Source organism: Rhinatrema bivittatum, chromosome 2, assembly GCF_901001135.1.
Source record: "Rhinatrema bivittatum chromosome 2, aRhiBiv1.1, whole genome shotgun sequence".
Taxonomy (NCBI): domain Eukaryota; kingdom Metazoa; phylum Chordata; class Amphibia; order Gymnophiona; family Rhinatrematidae; genus Rhinatrema; species Rhinatrema bivittatum.
Window position 1 is genome coordinate 633,446,569 of NC_042616.1, and position 15,939 is coordinate 633,462,507.

The 15,939-nt window shown below is 40.3% G+C and overlaps 1 protein-coding gene across 1 annotated transcript in view; it reads right to left on the reverse strand.

The window, feature by feature from the left end:
- Positions 1 to 604: 604 nt before the first annotated feature.
- The window catches only part of OPRK1 (opioid receptor kappa 1), a 47,570-nt gene continuing 32,235 nt past the window's right edge, over positions 605 to 15,939 (reverse strand). The window contains exon 3 of the mRNA XM_029592697.1: positions 605 to 1,955. Within this exon, the coding sequence (XP_029448557.1) occupies positions 1,432 to 1,955 (524 nt within the window). The 3' untranslated portion in view covers positions 605 to 1,431. The remainder of the gene's footprint in view (positions 1,956 to 15,939) is intronic.

A 15,939-nucleotide genomic window follows, 5' to 3' on the forward strand; every position in this document is an offset into this window, starting at 1 on the left:
TCAACAGATTCACATGAATACTGTGAATCACATTTGATAGCATTATATACAGATACATGCATGATCATTTTTAATTACTTACTAATAATGTTAGGGATATTTTAAAGTTAAAAACTATAGAATACATACAGTGTCCACTATTATACTACCGTGATCTTACAACAAATTAACTTTGATATAAGAAGTTCATGCTAAACTAGATTCTTAATAAGGAGCCAAAGTTAGTATTTCATTGGGTAATGATAGCATTGATGATATTGGAATACTCAGTGAATGTTGAACTCTCACAACCAAACAAAATTGAGGCACATACCGCTTAGCACTGAAGCAAATGGTTTTTGGTAGCACAGTGTATCTTCTAAAACAACAAATTGTCTTCTGATCTTTGCTAAAACTTAGCAGATAACACGCTCTTGTTGGAAATCAGAATTTCACAATGAAATGCCTTGGTAAAAAATATACTTCAATACTAACACTGAAGACAATACTAAAATAGCATTGTTCAAGTTAACATATAATAAGATATAACTAAAAAGCAAATTAACATCAACAATGCTTCCTTCAATGATTCACTTATCTTCAAGTATGCATTTTGATCCAGAAAATATCCTTCCATCTGCACAGGAAAGGGGGTGATGATACCCAGTTTAACGTTACCATTTCTGAAGAGGTAGTGCTATCATATATGGTTATGTACCATTTACAACCATAGGTACAAACGTCAGATGTTTTATTATCTGCATGTTGTAATTGTAAATGTTTTAGTTATATTTTTTGCTTGTATCATAAATACTGCAAATCCTTTGTTTTCAAGGAAATTCGGACCCCTGAAAAGACGTTGGTCATGGGAATGTCAAGAATCCTAAGAGTGAAGACACAACTGAAAACAGACTACAAAGAAATCAGGATATGTAACAGGAATGCAGACTTAGACTTAACATTGTATTGTTAAATTGCAATTAACTACCATACTTTTCAAAAATTACATTTTCAAATACAAGGCTCTGTGTAAGGCTTTTCATATTCTAAAACATTAAAATAGGAAGTTGTAAATGCAAGAGTTGTCTGATTCCATAGTAAGTTCTGTTGACATAAAGAAAATCTGTCAAGGTTTTTAGAGTAATAGCACTGATACACCTATAAAAAATTATTTGATAGAAAGTTATTCAAATCTGCAGTAGGATATTGGTATGTTTTGTGTGCTTAGGTAGAATCTTTGAGCTATTCCATGGAAATCAATGAAACTGCAATTAATTTTCTGCAGAAATCTGCCATGGATTTTTCCAGGTATTTAACAGTCACCATGGTATATTTTAGATCATGAGAATTCAGAATATTTGATTAAATAGCTGTACTGGTAATCTGAGTTAACCCTAAATCACGTGATACCCCTCTTCCTTGTGGAGAAAAAGAAGACAATTCCAAACCTAGTCATACTGGCTTGTTAGTCCCATCAACATCCTTCATGTATGCATGGTCATGAACTGTGTTTCTGACTCGACTGGTGCCTTGCTGGTCTATTCTAAGCTTTGATGGAAAGCAAAAGTCTTTGAAGCATCTTTTGAAGTTTTCATCTAGGAAAGCATAAAGAATGGGATTTAGGCTACTGTTGGTATAACCTAAAGCAATACAACAATAATAGATGGAAATCACTGCTGTGTTTTGGGGCACATCCACAAGAGCCTCAACCAAGACAAAAATGTGAATAGGTGTCCAACAGATAATGAAGACAGCTACAACAACGAGGACCAGTCTGGTAATGCGACGAAGATTTCTGTCCTTTTCTCGAGACCCTGAGAGAAGTCGCACACTCTTTAAGCGCAGTATCATTAAGGTGTAGCAAATTGTTATGATGAGAACTGGAATTATGAATGCAAAAACAAAGACACAGATTTTCATGAGGGTGTCCCAATACCAATAAGGAGTTGGGAACTGAAGTGCACATTCTGTTGTTCCTGGAGAAAACATGGAAAAGATAAAAAGAAGGAAATTATTTAGTTTTATTGATACTGGATTCTCTGTAGGTTGTGTACATTTATTAGACCAACATAAGAATAATCCAAAGATGTTCTTTTAAGCATACAAATGTATATAACTGCAGCACCACACATAATTCAAAGAACAGTAAACAGCTTGTATGTACCATTGTCAATGTTACTATACTTGTGTAACATTTGCAGGTTTGCATTGATTTGACTAGCAGATCAATTTTGCTATAGATTTTCAAGAATAATTTCATCTCATTTCCAAAGCAGTTAGTCTCAGTTGGAAAACTTGATACAATCCGTTCTTCTACTGGTACTTTCTGCTTGGAAATCTTTGCAAAACAATCATATCCAGAATTGGTACATTCACAGAGAAAATATCTGGACTACTGGAAGGAATACTTAGAGCTCCAGTACAAAACACAACCAGTTTCATACAAAGTACTACACACTTTCTAAAAGATTAAACAACTTCACACAGCCACCACCAGGCATGCTCATTGTCCTAATAGATATAGAATCACTATAAAATAATTCCTAGCCATACAGCATAGCTGCATGTCATACATTTCTAAAAAATGCTTTACCTTGAACCACCAGTAATTATGTATTTATTTTTTATTTATAACCCACCTTTCCATCAAAATGCTCGACAAGAAACAATTTATAAGATAATATTAACATTATAAAAATTGAAAATTAAAAATTAGCATTAAGGTACATTTAAAATCTTATCAAAATAGTCTAATCAAGAAAAATGTAAAAAACTATATAAAATACCTGTAAACATTCACAAAGAAATATCAGATAGTATCATATTAAACTGTACATATAAGAAACTTACAGAATTAGAAACTTTATCCTGACTCTTAATTAGGGATGTGAATCGTTTTAGGACGATTAAAATTATCGTCCGATAATTTTAATATCGTCTTAAACCGTTATGGAACACAATACAATAGAGATTCTAACGATTTATCGTTATAAATCGTTAGAATCATGAGCCGGCACACTAAAACCCCCTAAAACCCATCCCCGACCCTTTAAATTAAATCCCCCACCCTCCCGAACCCCCCCCAAATGAGTTAAATAACCTGCGGGTCCAGCGGCGGTCCGGAACGGCAGCGGTCCGGAACGGGCTCCTGCTCCTGAATCTTGTTGTCTTCAGCCGGCGCCATTTTCCAAAATGGCGCCGAAAAATGGCGGCGGCCATAGACGAACACAATTGGACGGCAGGAGGTCCTTCCGGACCCCCGCTGGACTTTTGGCAAGTCTCGTGGGGGTCAGGAGGCCCCCCACAAGCTGGCCAAAAGTTCCTGGAGGTCCAGCGGGGGTCAGGGAGCGATTTCCCGCCGCGAATCGTTTTCGTACGGAAAATGGCGCCGGCAGGAGATCGACTGCAGGAGGTCGTTCAGCGAGGCGCCGGAACCCTCGCTGAACGACCTCCTGCAGTCGATCTCCTGCCGGCGCCATTTTCCGTACGAAAACGATTCGCGGCGGGAAATCGCTCCCTGACCCCCGCTGGACCTCCAGGAACTTTTGGCCAGCTTGTGGGGGGCCTCCTGACCCCCACGAGACTTGCCAAAAGTCCAGCGGGGGTCCGGAAGGACCTCCTGCCGTCCAATCGTGTTCGTCTATGGCCGCCGCCATTTTTCGGCGCCATTTTGGAAAATGGCGCCGGCTGAAGACAACAAGATTCAGGAGCAGGAGCCCGTTCCGGACCACTGCCGTTCCGGACCGCCGCTGGACCCGCAGGTTATTTAACTCATTTGGGGGGGGTTCGGGAGGGTGGGGGATTTAATTTAAAGGGTCGGGGGTGGGTTTTAGGGGGTTTTAATGTGCCGGTTTTGCGATTTTTAGATTTTTAGATTTTTCACGATTTTTCATGATTTTTCACGATATTTTACCCCCCCAAACGGCAACAATACGATTCCCTCCCCCTCCCAGCCGAAATCGATCGTTAAGACGATCGAGGACACGATTCACATCCCTACTCTTAATTATTTCAGATTTCATCTCTTTATACATCACAGAGACTTCTATGGGCACCATAATGTCATCAAAGTATGCCAACTTTGCATGACAGAATTGTAAAAGAAATTCCTGAGTAGATGCATCACCAGGCTTTTCAGATAATACTGGTAGATTGACAACATATTTATGATTTGGACAGAGGGAGAAGAGAACCTAAAACAATTATACAATACTTTTTATTTATTCGATCTTTCAATCAGATTAAAAATAATCTACTCCACTGGAAAAATTTAAGTTTTGGACAATATAGTATCAATCAACATTAGACATTTGCAAACATTTTTATACAGAAAACTCCTTGACAATTGTAACTACTTTCTCAGTTTCGGTTTTCACAGTTCAAATGCAAAGAGTACATAGAACCTTTCAGGTTTGAGAAACTTGAACTGAATATATAAATTACAGCACACATCTGCAGTACATAATTGATTTACTTAAGAACCTCTACCAAAATCTAAGAGGCTTTTCTCTTTGAGCCGCCTATATAGGAGTATGCAATCTCTTCACAAGTAATCTTTTATTTCTAAGATACTACAGACAGAAATCTGTATATACTCTGGCCCATCATCCCAGAGTTCTCTAACATCACTGTTTAGGACCAGTGAGAATAAACTGTTTACTGTGTTTACTACCCAAAGTTCTACTTTTTTTTTTCCTGGATACAGGAGTGGATATTTGCCAGATGCCATTCTGAGAACTGAGAAAAGATAGATACAGTGGGTAGATAGCATTTTCTGGTACCAAATCTTTGGTACCAAGTTTTGAGATAATTGCAGTTTCAGCAGTTAAAGTTGTCTAAACCACTGTCTAATATTATTACTATTATTATTTATTAGATTTAATAAACCGCTTCTAAAATAATTTGTCCAAGTGGTATAAAAACATAGATAAAACCAAATAAAAATACATTCATACAAGGAACAGTGTTAGCTAACAAACCAATTTGTCAAAAAACATAGCCAGTGAAAAATAATGGCAGTTCTCCATAAAAATTACAGAGTTTAATAATCATAAGCCTAACTAAAAAGCCATGGGCCCGATAATCAGCCATATCTGACTAAGTTACAAGGGATATTCAGCGACATGACTATACCGCTAAATATTCATGCACAAATCGCTACTTAGCCAGATAAGTTATAACCAGCTCTATGGCTGATCTTATCTGATTAACTTAACTGGACAAGAGCAAATATTGCTATTTATCCGGTTAAGTTAACTGGATATGTAGCACTGCCCACATCCACTCACATTTTGGGGTAGATTTTTTTAAAAAGCGCGATCGCGTACTTTTCTTTGCGCAGCAGGCGCAAACAAAAGTACGCTGGATTTTATAAGATACGCGCATAGCCGTGCGTATCCTCTAAAATCCTGGATCGGCGCGCGCAAGGCTGTCAATTTTGGGCAGCCTGCGCGCGCCGAGACGCGCAGCCTGCCTCCGTTCCCTCCCAGGCCGCTCCGAAATCGGAGCGGCCTCGGAGGGAACTTTCTTTCGCCCTCCCCTCACCTTCCCCTCCCTTCCCCTACCTAACCCACCCCCCCTGCCCTATCTAAACTCCCCCTTACCTTTGTCCCTAGATTTACGCCTGCGAGAAGCAGACGTAAAACTACGCGCGCCAGCAGACTGCTGGCGCGCCGTCTTCCGACCCGGGGGCTGGTCCAGAGGCCTGCACCACGCCCCCAGGCCGGCACCTCGCCTCCGGTCCCGCCCTCAAAACATTGCGCCCCGCCCCCAAAATGCCACGTCATCCGGTCCCACCCCGACACGCCCCCTTCAAAAAACCCCGGGACCTACGCGCGTCCCGGGGTTTTTTGTCTGTGCGCGCCGGCGGCCTATGCAAAATAGGTGCGCCGGCGCGCAAGGCCGGCGCGCAAGGCCGGCGCGCAAGGCCCTGCTCGCATAAATCCGGGCGGATTTACGCGAGCAGGGCTTTTAAAATCCGCCTGTTTATGTGGCTAAAAGATAGCAGGATAAGTGACTATTGAACATTGAATGCGCTTTGAATAGTGTAATTCAAGAGCTAAGTGTTTTATTTAATAAATAACTGAGTGCATTGTATTGAAAAACAAAAAAAAAACCCCACAAAAAAGTAGCCAGAAGCTAGAAATAAGCTAGGAGCAGTATATACCAAAGTAAAAAAGTTGAATAGTTCAGCTCAGTTACTCACCTTGGAAAGGTGTTGAGGTAGTGTGATTAGGTTTGAATAGAGAACAACATTTGTTAATCAAGGGAGCTGTGAGTCACTCAGGCTGACTAACTAAAGTTAGACTGTTTGTAATTCCCAGCCCACCCAACCCAAGCTCATCCCTTAATGTATAGGCAGGTGCCACTTGCACAAAAAAAAAACCAAAAAAAAAAACCCCATCAACAAAAACTTTATTGAGAATTCGATCAGACCCCTGTAGGCCACTACCAGACATATAGTGAATTCACTAATACATTTAAAGGAACTTAGACACATTCCTACTCCCATAGCAACCTAAAACTTAACTAGGAACTGATCAAAATTGAGATGAAGGCAGCAGTCCAGCAGCAAGAGGGGGGCTTCCCAGTCTTTTGCATCGAGTGTCACATGTATGATTTTTTACCCACCGGTGAGAAGTTGTACATGTGCATGCGATGCAAAGAGCTCCTGGCTCTCAGAGAACGAGTCCGATCTCTGGAGGCTAGAGTGGCAGACCTGGAGGAGCTGAGGGAGTCAGAGAGGTATATAGATGAGACCTTCAGGGACATAGTAGTCCAGTACCAACTTCAGACTGGCAGCCCTGGTGCTGCCTTGGAGGAAGAAGGTCTCATAATGGGAGAGCACCAACCAGATGTAGCAGGAAAGGATCCTGTAGCAAGGACCTGCTCTCTAGGTGATGCATTGTCCTTTCGCACTGAGGATATCTCCCCAAGGCCTACTGCCCAGGAGGGAAGGGTTAGGTCGGCCGTCATAGTTGGTGATTCGATTATTAGGAATGTAGATAGCTGGGTGGCGGGTGGGCGTGAGGATAGCTTGGTAACATGCCTACCTGGTGCGAAGGTGGCGGACCTCACGCGTCACCTAGATAGGATTTTAGACAGTGCTGGGGAGGAGCCGGCTGTCGTGGTACACGTGGGCACCAACGACATAGGAAAATGTGGGAGGGAGGTTCTGGAAGCCAAATTTAGGCTCTTAGGTAGAAAGATTAAATCCAGAACCTCCAGGGTAGCATTCTCTGAAATGCTCCCTGTTCCACGAGCAGGTCACCAGAGGCAGGCAGAGCTCCGGAGTCTCAATGCGTGGATGAGACGATGGTGCAAGGAAGAGGGATTCAGTTTTGTTAGGAACTGGGGAACCTTTTGGGGAAGGGGGAGTCTCTTCCGAAGGGATGGGCTCCACCTTAACCAGGGTGGAACCAGACTGCTGGCGAAAACCTTTAAAAAGGAGATAGAGCAGCTTTTAAACTAGAACAAAGGGGAAAGCCGACAGTCGCTCAGCAGCGCATGGTTCGGAGAGATGTATCTTTAAAGGATACTAATGATGCATTAGAATTAGGGCATCCCGACAGTGAGGTTCCAATAATTAGAAAAGTAGTCCAAGTGCCTGTAACTAAAAACTCACCTGAGCTAAAAAATTCTAACTTATCCCTATCAATTAAAAAGCAGAATAAAAATACAATCAAAAAACAAACTTTGAAATGTTTGTATGCTAATGCCAGAAGTCTAAGAAGTAAGATGGGAGAACTAGAATGTATAGCAGTAAATGATGACATAGACTTAATTGGCATCTCAGAGACATGGTGGAAAGAGGATAACCAATGGGACAGTGCTATACCGGGGTACAAATTATATCGCAATGACAGAGAGGAGCAGTCGGGAGGAGGTGTGGCGCTTTATGTCCGGGATGGCATAGAGTCCAACAGGATAAATATCCTGCATGAGACTAAATACAAAATTGAATCTTTATGGGTAGAAATCCCTTGTGTATCAGGGAAGACTACAGTGATAGGGGTATACTACCGTCCACCTGGTCAAGATGGTGAGATGGACAGTGAAATGCTAAGAGAAATTAGGGAAGCTAACCAAATTGGTAGTGCAGTAATAATGGGAGACTTCAATTACCCCAATATAGACTGGGTAAATGTATCATCGGGTCACGCTAGAGAGATAACGTTCCTGGATGGAATAAATGATAGCTTTATGGAGCAATTGGTTCAGGAACCGACGAGAGAGGGAGCAATTTTAGATCTAATTCTCAGTGGAGCACAGGACTTGGTGAGAGAGGTAACGGTGGTGGGGTCACTTGGCAATAGTGATCATAATATGATCAAATTTGATTTAATGACTGGAAAAGGAACAGTGTGCAAATCCAAGGCTCTCGTGCTAAACTTTCAAAAGGGAAACTTTGATAAAATGAGAAAAATTGTTAGAAAAAAACTGAAAGGAGCAGCTACAAAAGTAAAAAATGTCCAAGAGGCGTGGTCATTGTTAAAAAATACCATTCTAGAAGCACAGTCCAGATGTATTCCACACATTAAGAAAGGTGGAAAGAAGGCAAAACGATTACCGGCATGGTTAAAAGGGGAGGTGAAAGAAGCTATTTTAGCCAAAAGATCTTCATTCAAAAATTGGAAGAAGGATCCAACAGAAGAAAATAGGATAAAGCATAAACATTGGCAAGTTAAATGTAAGACATTGATAAGACAGGCTAAGAGAGAATTTGAAAAGAAGTTGGCTGTAGAGGCAAAAACTCACAGTAAAAACTTTTTTAAATATATCCGAAGCAGAAAGCCTGTGAGGGAGACAGTTGGACCGTTAGATGATCGAGGGGTTAAAGGGGCACTTAGAGAAGATAAGGCCATCGTGGAAAGATTAAATGATTTCTTTGCTTCTGTGTTTACTGAAGAGGATGTTGGGGAGGTACCCGTAATGGAGAAGGTTTTCATGGGTAATGATTCAGATGGACTGAATCAAATCACGGTGAACCTAGAAGATGTGGTAGGCCTGATTGACAAACTGAAGAGTAGTAAATCACCTGGACCGGATGGTATACACCCCAGAGTTCTGAAGGAACTAAAAAATGAAATTTCAGACCTATTAGTAAAAATTTGTAACTTATCATTAAAATCATCCATTGTACCTGAAGACTGGAGGATAGCAAATGTAACCCCAATATTTAAAAAGGGCTCCAGGGGCGATCCGGGAAACTACAGACCGGTTAGCCTGACTTCAGTGCCAGGAAAAATAGTGGAAACAAAGTGTTATAAACATCAAAATCACAGAACATATAGAAAGACATGGTTTAATGGAACAAAGTCAGCATGGCTTTACCCAGGGCAAGTCTTGCCTCACAAATCTGCTTCACTTTTTTGAAGGAGTTAATAAACATGTGGATAAAGGTGAACCGGTAGATATAGTATACTTGGATTTTCAGAAGGCGTTTGACAAAGTTCCTCATGAGAGGCTTCTAGGAAAAGTAAAAAGTCATGGGATAGGTGGCGATGTCCTTTCGTGGATTGCAAACTGGCTAAAAGACAGGAAACAGAGAGTAGGATTAAATGGGCAATTTTCTCAGTGGAAGGGAGTGGACAGTGGAGTACCTCAGGGTTCTGTGTTGGGACCCTTACTGTTCAATATATTTATAAATGATCTGGAAAGAAATACGACGAGTGAGATAATCAAATTTGCAGATGACACAAAATTGTGCAGAGTAGTTAAATCACAAGCAGATTGTGATAAATTGCAGGAAGACCTTGTGATACTGGAAAATTGGGCATCCAAATGGCAGATGAAATTTAATGTGGATAAGTGCAAGGTGATGCATATAGGGAAAAATAACCCATGCTATATTTACACGATGTTGGGTTCCATATTAGGTGCTACAACCCAAGAAAGAGATCTAGGTGTCATAGTGGATAACACATTGAAATCGTCGGTTCAGTGTGCTGCGGCAGTCAAAAAAGCAAACAGAATGTTGGGAATTATTAGAAAAGGAATGATGAATAAAACGGAAAATGTCATAATGCCTCTGTATCGCTCCATGGTGAGACCGCACCTTGAATACTGTGTACAATTCTGGTCGCCGCATCTCAAAAAAGATATAATTGCGATGGAGAAGGTACAGAGAAGGGCTACCAAAATGATAAGGGGAATGGAACAACTCCCCTATGAGGAAAGACTAAAGAGGTTAGGACTTTTCAGCTTGGAGAAGAGACGACTGAGGGGGGATATGATAGAGGTGTTTAAAATCATGAGAGGTCTAGAACGGGTAGATGTGAATCGGTTATTTACTCTTTCGGATAGTAGAAGGACTAGGGGACACTCCATGAAGTTAGCATGGGGCACATTTAAAACTAATCGGAGAAAGTTCTTTTTTACTCAACGCACAATTAAACTCTGGAATTTGTTGCCAGAGAATGTGGTTCGTGCAGTTAGTATAGCTGTGTTTAAAAAAGGATTGGATAAGTTCTTGGAGGAGAAGTCCATTACCTGCTATTAAGTTCACTTAGAGAATAGCCACTGCCATTAGCAATGGTTACATGGAATAGACTTAGTTTTTGGGTACTTGCCAGGTTCTTATGGCCTGGATTGGCCACTGTTGGAAACAGGATGCTGGGCTTGATGGACCCTTGGTCTGACCCAGTATGGCATTTTCTTATGTTCTTATGTTCTTATGATGTCCAAGGGAAGGGCATTCCAGAGGGTTGGGGCTTGATAACTGAACGATGATTCTCTGGTGACATCTAGCCTAATGACTGATGGGAGAGGAAGATGCAGGACACTCGTCTTTATGGAGATGGGGTAGATAGAGTCAGGAGTTTAAAGAGATACAAAGGAAAACCAGAATGAAGAGTGCAAATAATTTTAAACTTAATCCAACAAATGACAGGATATCAAGCAATATAATGCTTGCAAAATTGGAGTTGCATGGTCAAATTTCTTTAACCCATATAACATTAGGAGCTATGTTATGAAGTAGCTATAACCATTTGAGTTGAAAATTTGGAAGCCCAAGAAGAGAGTTGCAGTAATTAATTCTGGAAATTACAAACACATGAATCAGTAGTTTCAATTGATGAAGCTCCAGTAGTGGATGAAGACAAATGTACAGAAATAAAAACGAATGATTTCTGCAACACACTGGAAATAAAAGGGACTGTAGAAAGCTTGAAATCAAGTTGTACTCTGAGGGCAGTATCAATGTTTCTGAGCAGAAAAGGAATGCCAAGCATCACTGTAGATATGCTTTGGTTGGCGGCCCAATGATTAATTCATAAGACTTCTGGTTTGGCAGGTTTGATCTTCAATTTATGATTGAAGAGACAACTAGCCACTAGTGATAAGAACATAAGAACATGCCATACTGGGTCAGACCAAGGGTCCAACAAGCTCAGCATCCTGTTTCCAACAGTGGCCAATCCAGGCCATAAGAACCTGGCAAGAACCCAAAAACTAAGTCTATTCCATGTTACCATTGCTAGTAATAGTGGTGGTTATTACCGTTATCTAAGTCAACTTAATTAATAGCAGGTAATTAACTTCTCCTCCAAGAACTTATCCAATCCTTTTTTAAACACAGCTATACTAACTGCACTAACCACATCTTCTGGCAACAAATTCCAGAGTTTAATTGTGTGTTGAGTGAAAAAGAACTATCTCCGATTAGTTTTAAATGTGCCACACGCTAACTTCATGGAGTGCCCCCTAGTTTTCTATTATCCGAAAGAGTAAATAACCGATTCACATCTACCCGTTCTAGACCTCTCATGATTTTAAACACCTCTATCATATCCCCCTTCAGCTGTCTCTTCTCCAAGCTGAAAAGTCTTAAAATCTTTAGTCTTTCCTCATAGGGGAGCTGTTGCATTCCCCTTATCATTTTGGTAGCCCTTCTCTGTACCTTCTCCATCGCAATTATATCTTTTTTGAGATACGGTGACCAGAATTGTACACAGTATTTAAGGTGCGGTCTCACCATGGAGCGATAAAGAGGCATTATGACATTTTCCGTTTTATTCACCATTCCCTTTCTAATAATTCATTTGCAGTGAAATAGGAAATAAAGACAATATTTCCTATTTCGTTGCATTTCGGGGAGCTGACGAAATGAGAAGGGGCACATTAAAAAAAAAACCCAAACCTTCAAATTTAATTAATTGCAACCCCCCAAGACTAAGCCAAATGGTGCTGGTGGCTCTTTGCCCTTACCATGTGACAGCAGTTACCAGTGCCATTGGTTGGCCCTGCAACCACTGGTGGAGAGAGAGAGAGAGAGAGAGAGAGAGAGAGAATAGGTATAAGGCCCTCATACTAGGCAGGTATTTATACCTCTATATGAGGCCCATCTAGTTACTCAAGGTGAGATTTAGGTATTAGTGTAGGGCTTAGGGGCCGCTTTGACAATCAGAGTGTGACATACAAACAAAACAGTGAACTCGTGTGAAGATTTGATGACCTTCGGAGTGAGGAAACTCACAGAAAGATGAGATTTGTACAATGTTCTCTCAACCTAGTTTGATGTTACCCAGGTAGAAATTCCATCAAACATATCCTCTGCATCCACAGGATCCCCTTGTAACTGACAGCCAGTCTGTTACCATTAAGTGCTGGGTGTGCCATAGGAAGCTGAGTATAGGTTAGTGAATGGGGAAAGGATCATTCAAACTCAACACCTCACTGTAGGGTCTGGAATGGTCATCCCCCTGAAAGGCTTTATAATAGCTCTCTTCCAAGAGTTTGTGGGCAGTCATTTTTGGAGAGTTAGGAGGTAGTTAAGGAGCTTCACCTGTTTTGAAATTTTGCATGCCTAGTCAGAGGAAACAGGTTAACCCAGCCTGTTTGGGTTGATTTTCCTTCCAGTCTACTCACTTGCTGGTTAGGACATCCCTCTGGGTTGTTTTCAGGCTTTAAGATTTTTTGTGTTAGAAGCCTTGTGAACTGTGAACTGTGAACTGTCCACCACCTGGACTCGGGGAATGGGGAAAACTGTTTCTGGGGCTGTGCAGGTTAGGGAAGACATGCCCTCCAAACCATCAGTGAGGACAGATTTGACAGTAACCGGCTGCAAGGAGGAACTCTGGTGTTAATTTTGTTTGAAAGGAAAAAAGAACATTAAGTTAAAAGATCCTAGAGGAAGATTGTTTTTGACTGCCCCTTCCTTACTGCATTGGAGCAGGGTAAAACTTTTGCATCCAGGAATCCCTCCCATCATGGATCCAGAGGAGAGACTGAGTCTGTGAGAAACTTAAAAAATCCTTAAGTTTTGCTAACTGTGCATTAAAGAACTATAAAGATTATTTAGGACACCCATCCAGAGTCTTCGACCACCTTGGTTCAAATGTCTCCATTTGGCCTCAACCGTGAAATAGAGTGGCTTCCCTTTTTTTGAATTAATGCCTTTTCCAGTAATTTTTTTTTTTTTTGCTGTCTTTAGATATAAAGGATCATGATTGGGTCTTTCAATTGGTTAATACTTGGTTTGAGCTATTGTGTGATTGGTGCTGTTTCCCTTATCCTGACAGGACGGCTGTGGTCATGTGATCTTTTCTGATTGGTCATGTATTTTTGGTGCACTTTTTTGTTCTTGTCTTAAGATTAGACGCTGCTCTTGTCGCTGTCATATTTGCAATGAAAATGCTTCTGTACTTGTAATTTTCGGTATGTAATCTTAATTGCATTTCTTATTATTGTTATATTATTTGAACATAAGAACATAAGAAATTGCCATGCTGGGTCAGACCAAGGGTCCATCAAGCCCAGCATCCTGTTTCCAACAGAGGCCAAACCAGGCCACAAGAACCTGGCAATTACCCAAACACTAAGAAGATCCCATGCTACTGATTCAATTAATAGCTGTGGCCATTCCCTAAGGAAACTTGATTAACAGCCATTAATGTACTTCTCCTCCAAGAACTTATCCAAACCATTTTTGAACCCAACTACACTAATTGCACTAACCACATCCTCTGGCAACAAATTCCAGAGCTTTATTGTACGTTGAGTGAAAAAGAATTTTCTCCGATTAGTCTTAAACGTGCTACTTGCTAACTTCATGGAATGCCCCCTAGTCTTTCTATTATTCGAAAGTGTAAATAACCGATACACATCTACTCGTTCAAGACCTCTCATGATCTTAAAGACCTCTATCATATCCCCTCTCTGCCGTCTCTTCTCCAAGCTGAACAGCCCTAACCTCTTCAGCCTTTCCTCATAGGGGAGCTGTTCCATCCCCTTTATCATTTTGGTTGCCCTTCTCTGTAACTTCTCCATCGCAACTATATCTTTTTTGAGATGTGGCGACCAGAATTGTACACAGAATTCAAGGTGCGGTCTCACCAAGGAGCGATATAGAGGCATTATGGCATTTTCCATTTTATTAACCATTCCCTTCCTAATAATTCCTAGCATTCTGTTTGCTTTTTTGACTGCTTTAGCACACTGAGCTGACGAGTTTAAAGTATTAGCCACTATGTTGCCTAGATCTTTTTCCTGGGTGGTAGCTCCTAATATGGAACATAACATCATGTAACTATAGCAAGGGTTATTTTTCCCTATATGCAAAACCTTGCACTTGTCCACATTAAATTTTATCTGCCATTTGGATGCCCAGTCTTCCAGTCTTACAAGGTCCTCCTGTAATGTATCACAATCCACTTGTGATTTAACTACTCTGAATAATTTTGTATCATCCATAAATTTGATAACCTCACTTGTGATGTATTTACTGTTGACTCTAGCACTTTCTCTTCTGTAGATGCATAAAATATTGCAAAAATTAATCACTCTTAAGAAACGGTATGTAACTTGTTATTAATTCAAACATTACACTTTTGTTTCTGTATTTTCCACATTCTAATTTAAGGATTCCTTTTTCATAGATATGAAAATATCTCGTTGGTTTTTCTAAAATGCAGCTCCTTGCGAAATAAGATTGTGTTGAGGGAAACTATAAAGCTTATATTACAATAGTTTGAAATAAGATTGTGTTGAGGGACTATAAAGCTTATATTACAATAGTTCACAAGCAGTTTCAATAAATGGCTGTTTTGAATTGGAGAAATATCATTGTTATTGATCATATAATCTCTACCATTCAGATTTGCTCTTTTTCTGGCCCTGCCCCTGGGTTTTATTTGCTTTCATAGGACCTGTACCTAGAATATTTTGACTTCTGCCCAAAAGATGAATAAGTCCCTATGCAGCACCTATTATTTTCAAAAGAAAGAAAACAATTTATTTTCTTTTCCTCCCATGAAAAATGAAAGCATTCAGCCGATGCCATCCTTTTTTTTTTTCTTAATCTAATTCCATAGGAAATGAATAGATAAAAGCTGTAGGAAATATTTGTAAAAAAAAAAAAAAATCTCATTTTTTGAACTGTTTCTTGACTCTTTCAAAAATGCAGTAATGCAATCACCATGCCACACATTTTTCTTAATCTTTGCTTTTGAAATAGAATTTCTTAATTTGTACATGCTTGTTTAAATATTGGTGCTCATTGCTGCTGCAAAGTTTTTGGCTACTTTTCCTCTTTAATCAGCTTTTTCAGCGCTTATAAATACGTTTTTGCTCTTCCTCCTGTTTAAATTTAAATATTGATGTTCATTGCTGCTAAAAGCAGTTGGCTTCTTTCCCATTTAATCTGCATTTATCAGTTTAAATTAAGTGCATTACAAAGCTAGGGCTACTTTTCATATTGATTCTGCTGTATGAGTAAACTAAGGTGTGTGTACTTGGCTAGGCACTGTTAATAAAGTGTGTTTGTGTGTTTGGGGGGGGGGGTGTCTTTATCCATGGGAAAAGGAATTGGTTCAAACTGGTGTGAAAAAAACTTGACATAGCACATTTTGGTGAATGTGAACACCATTTAAGAAAATGAGTTTTGGGTTTCACGTGGTCTGACATTAAAAAGCCCTCTTACCCTACCCTATCTCCCACCCAATTCTTTAACATATTTTT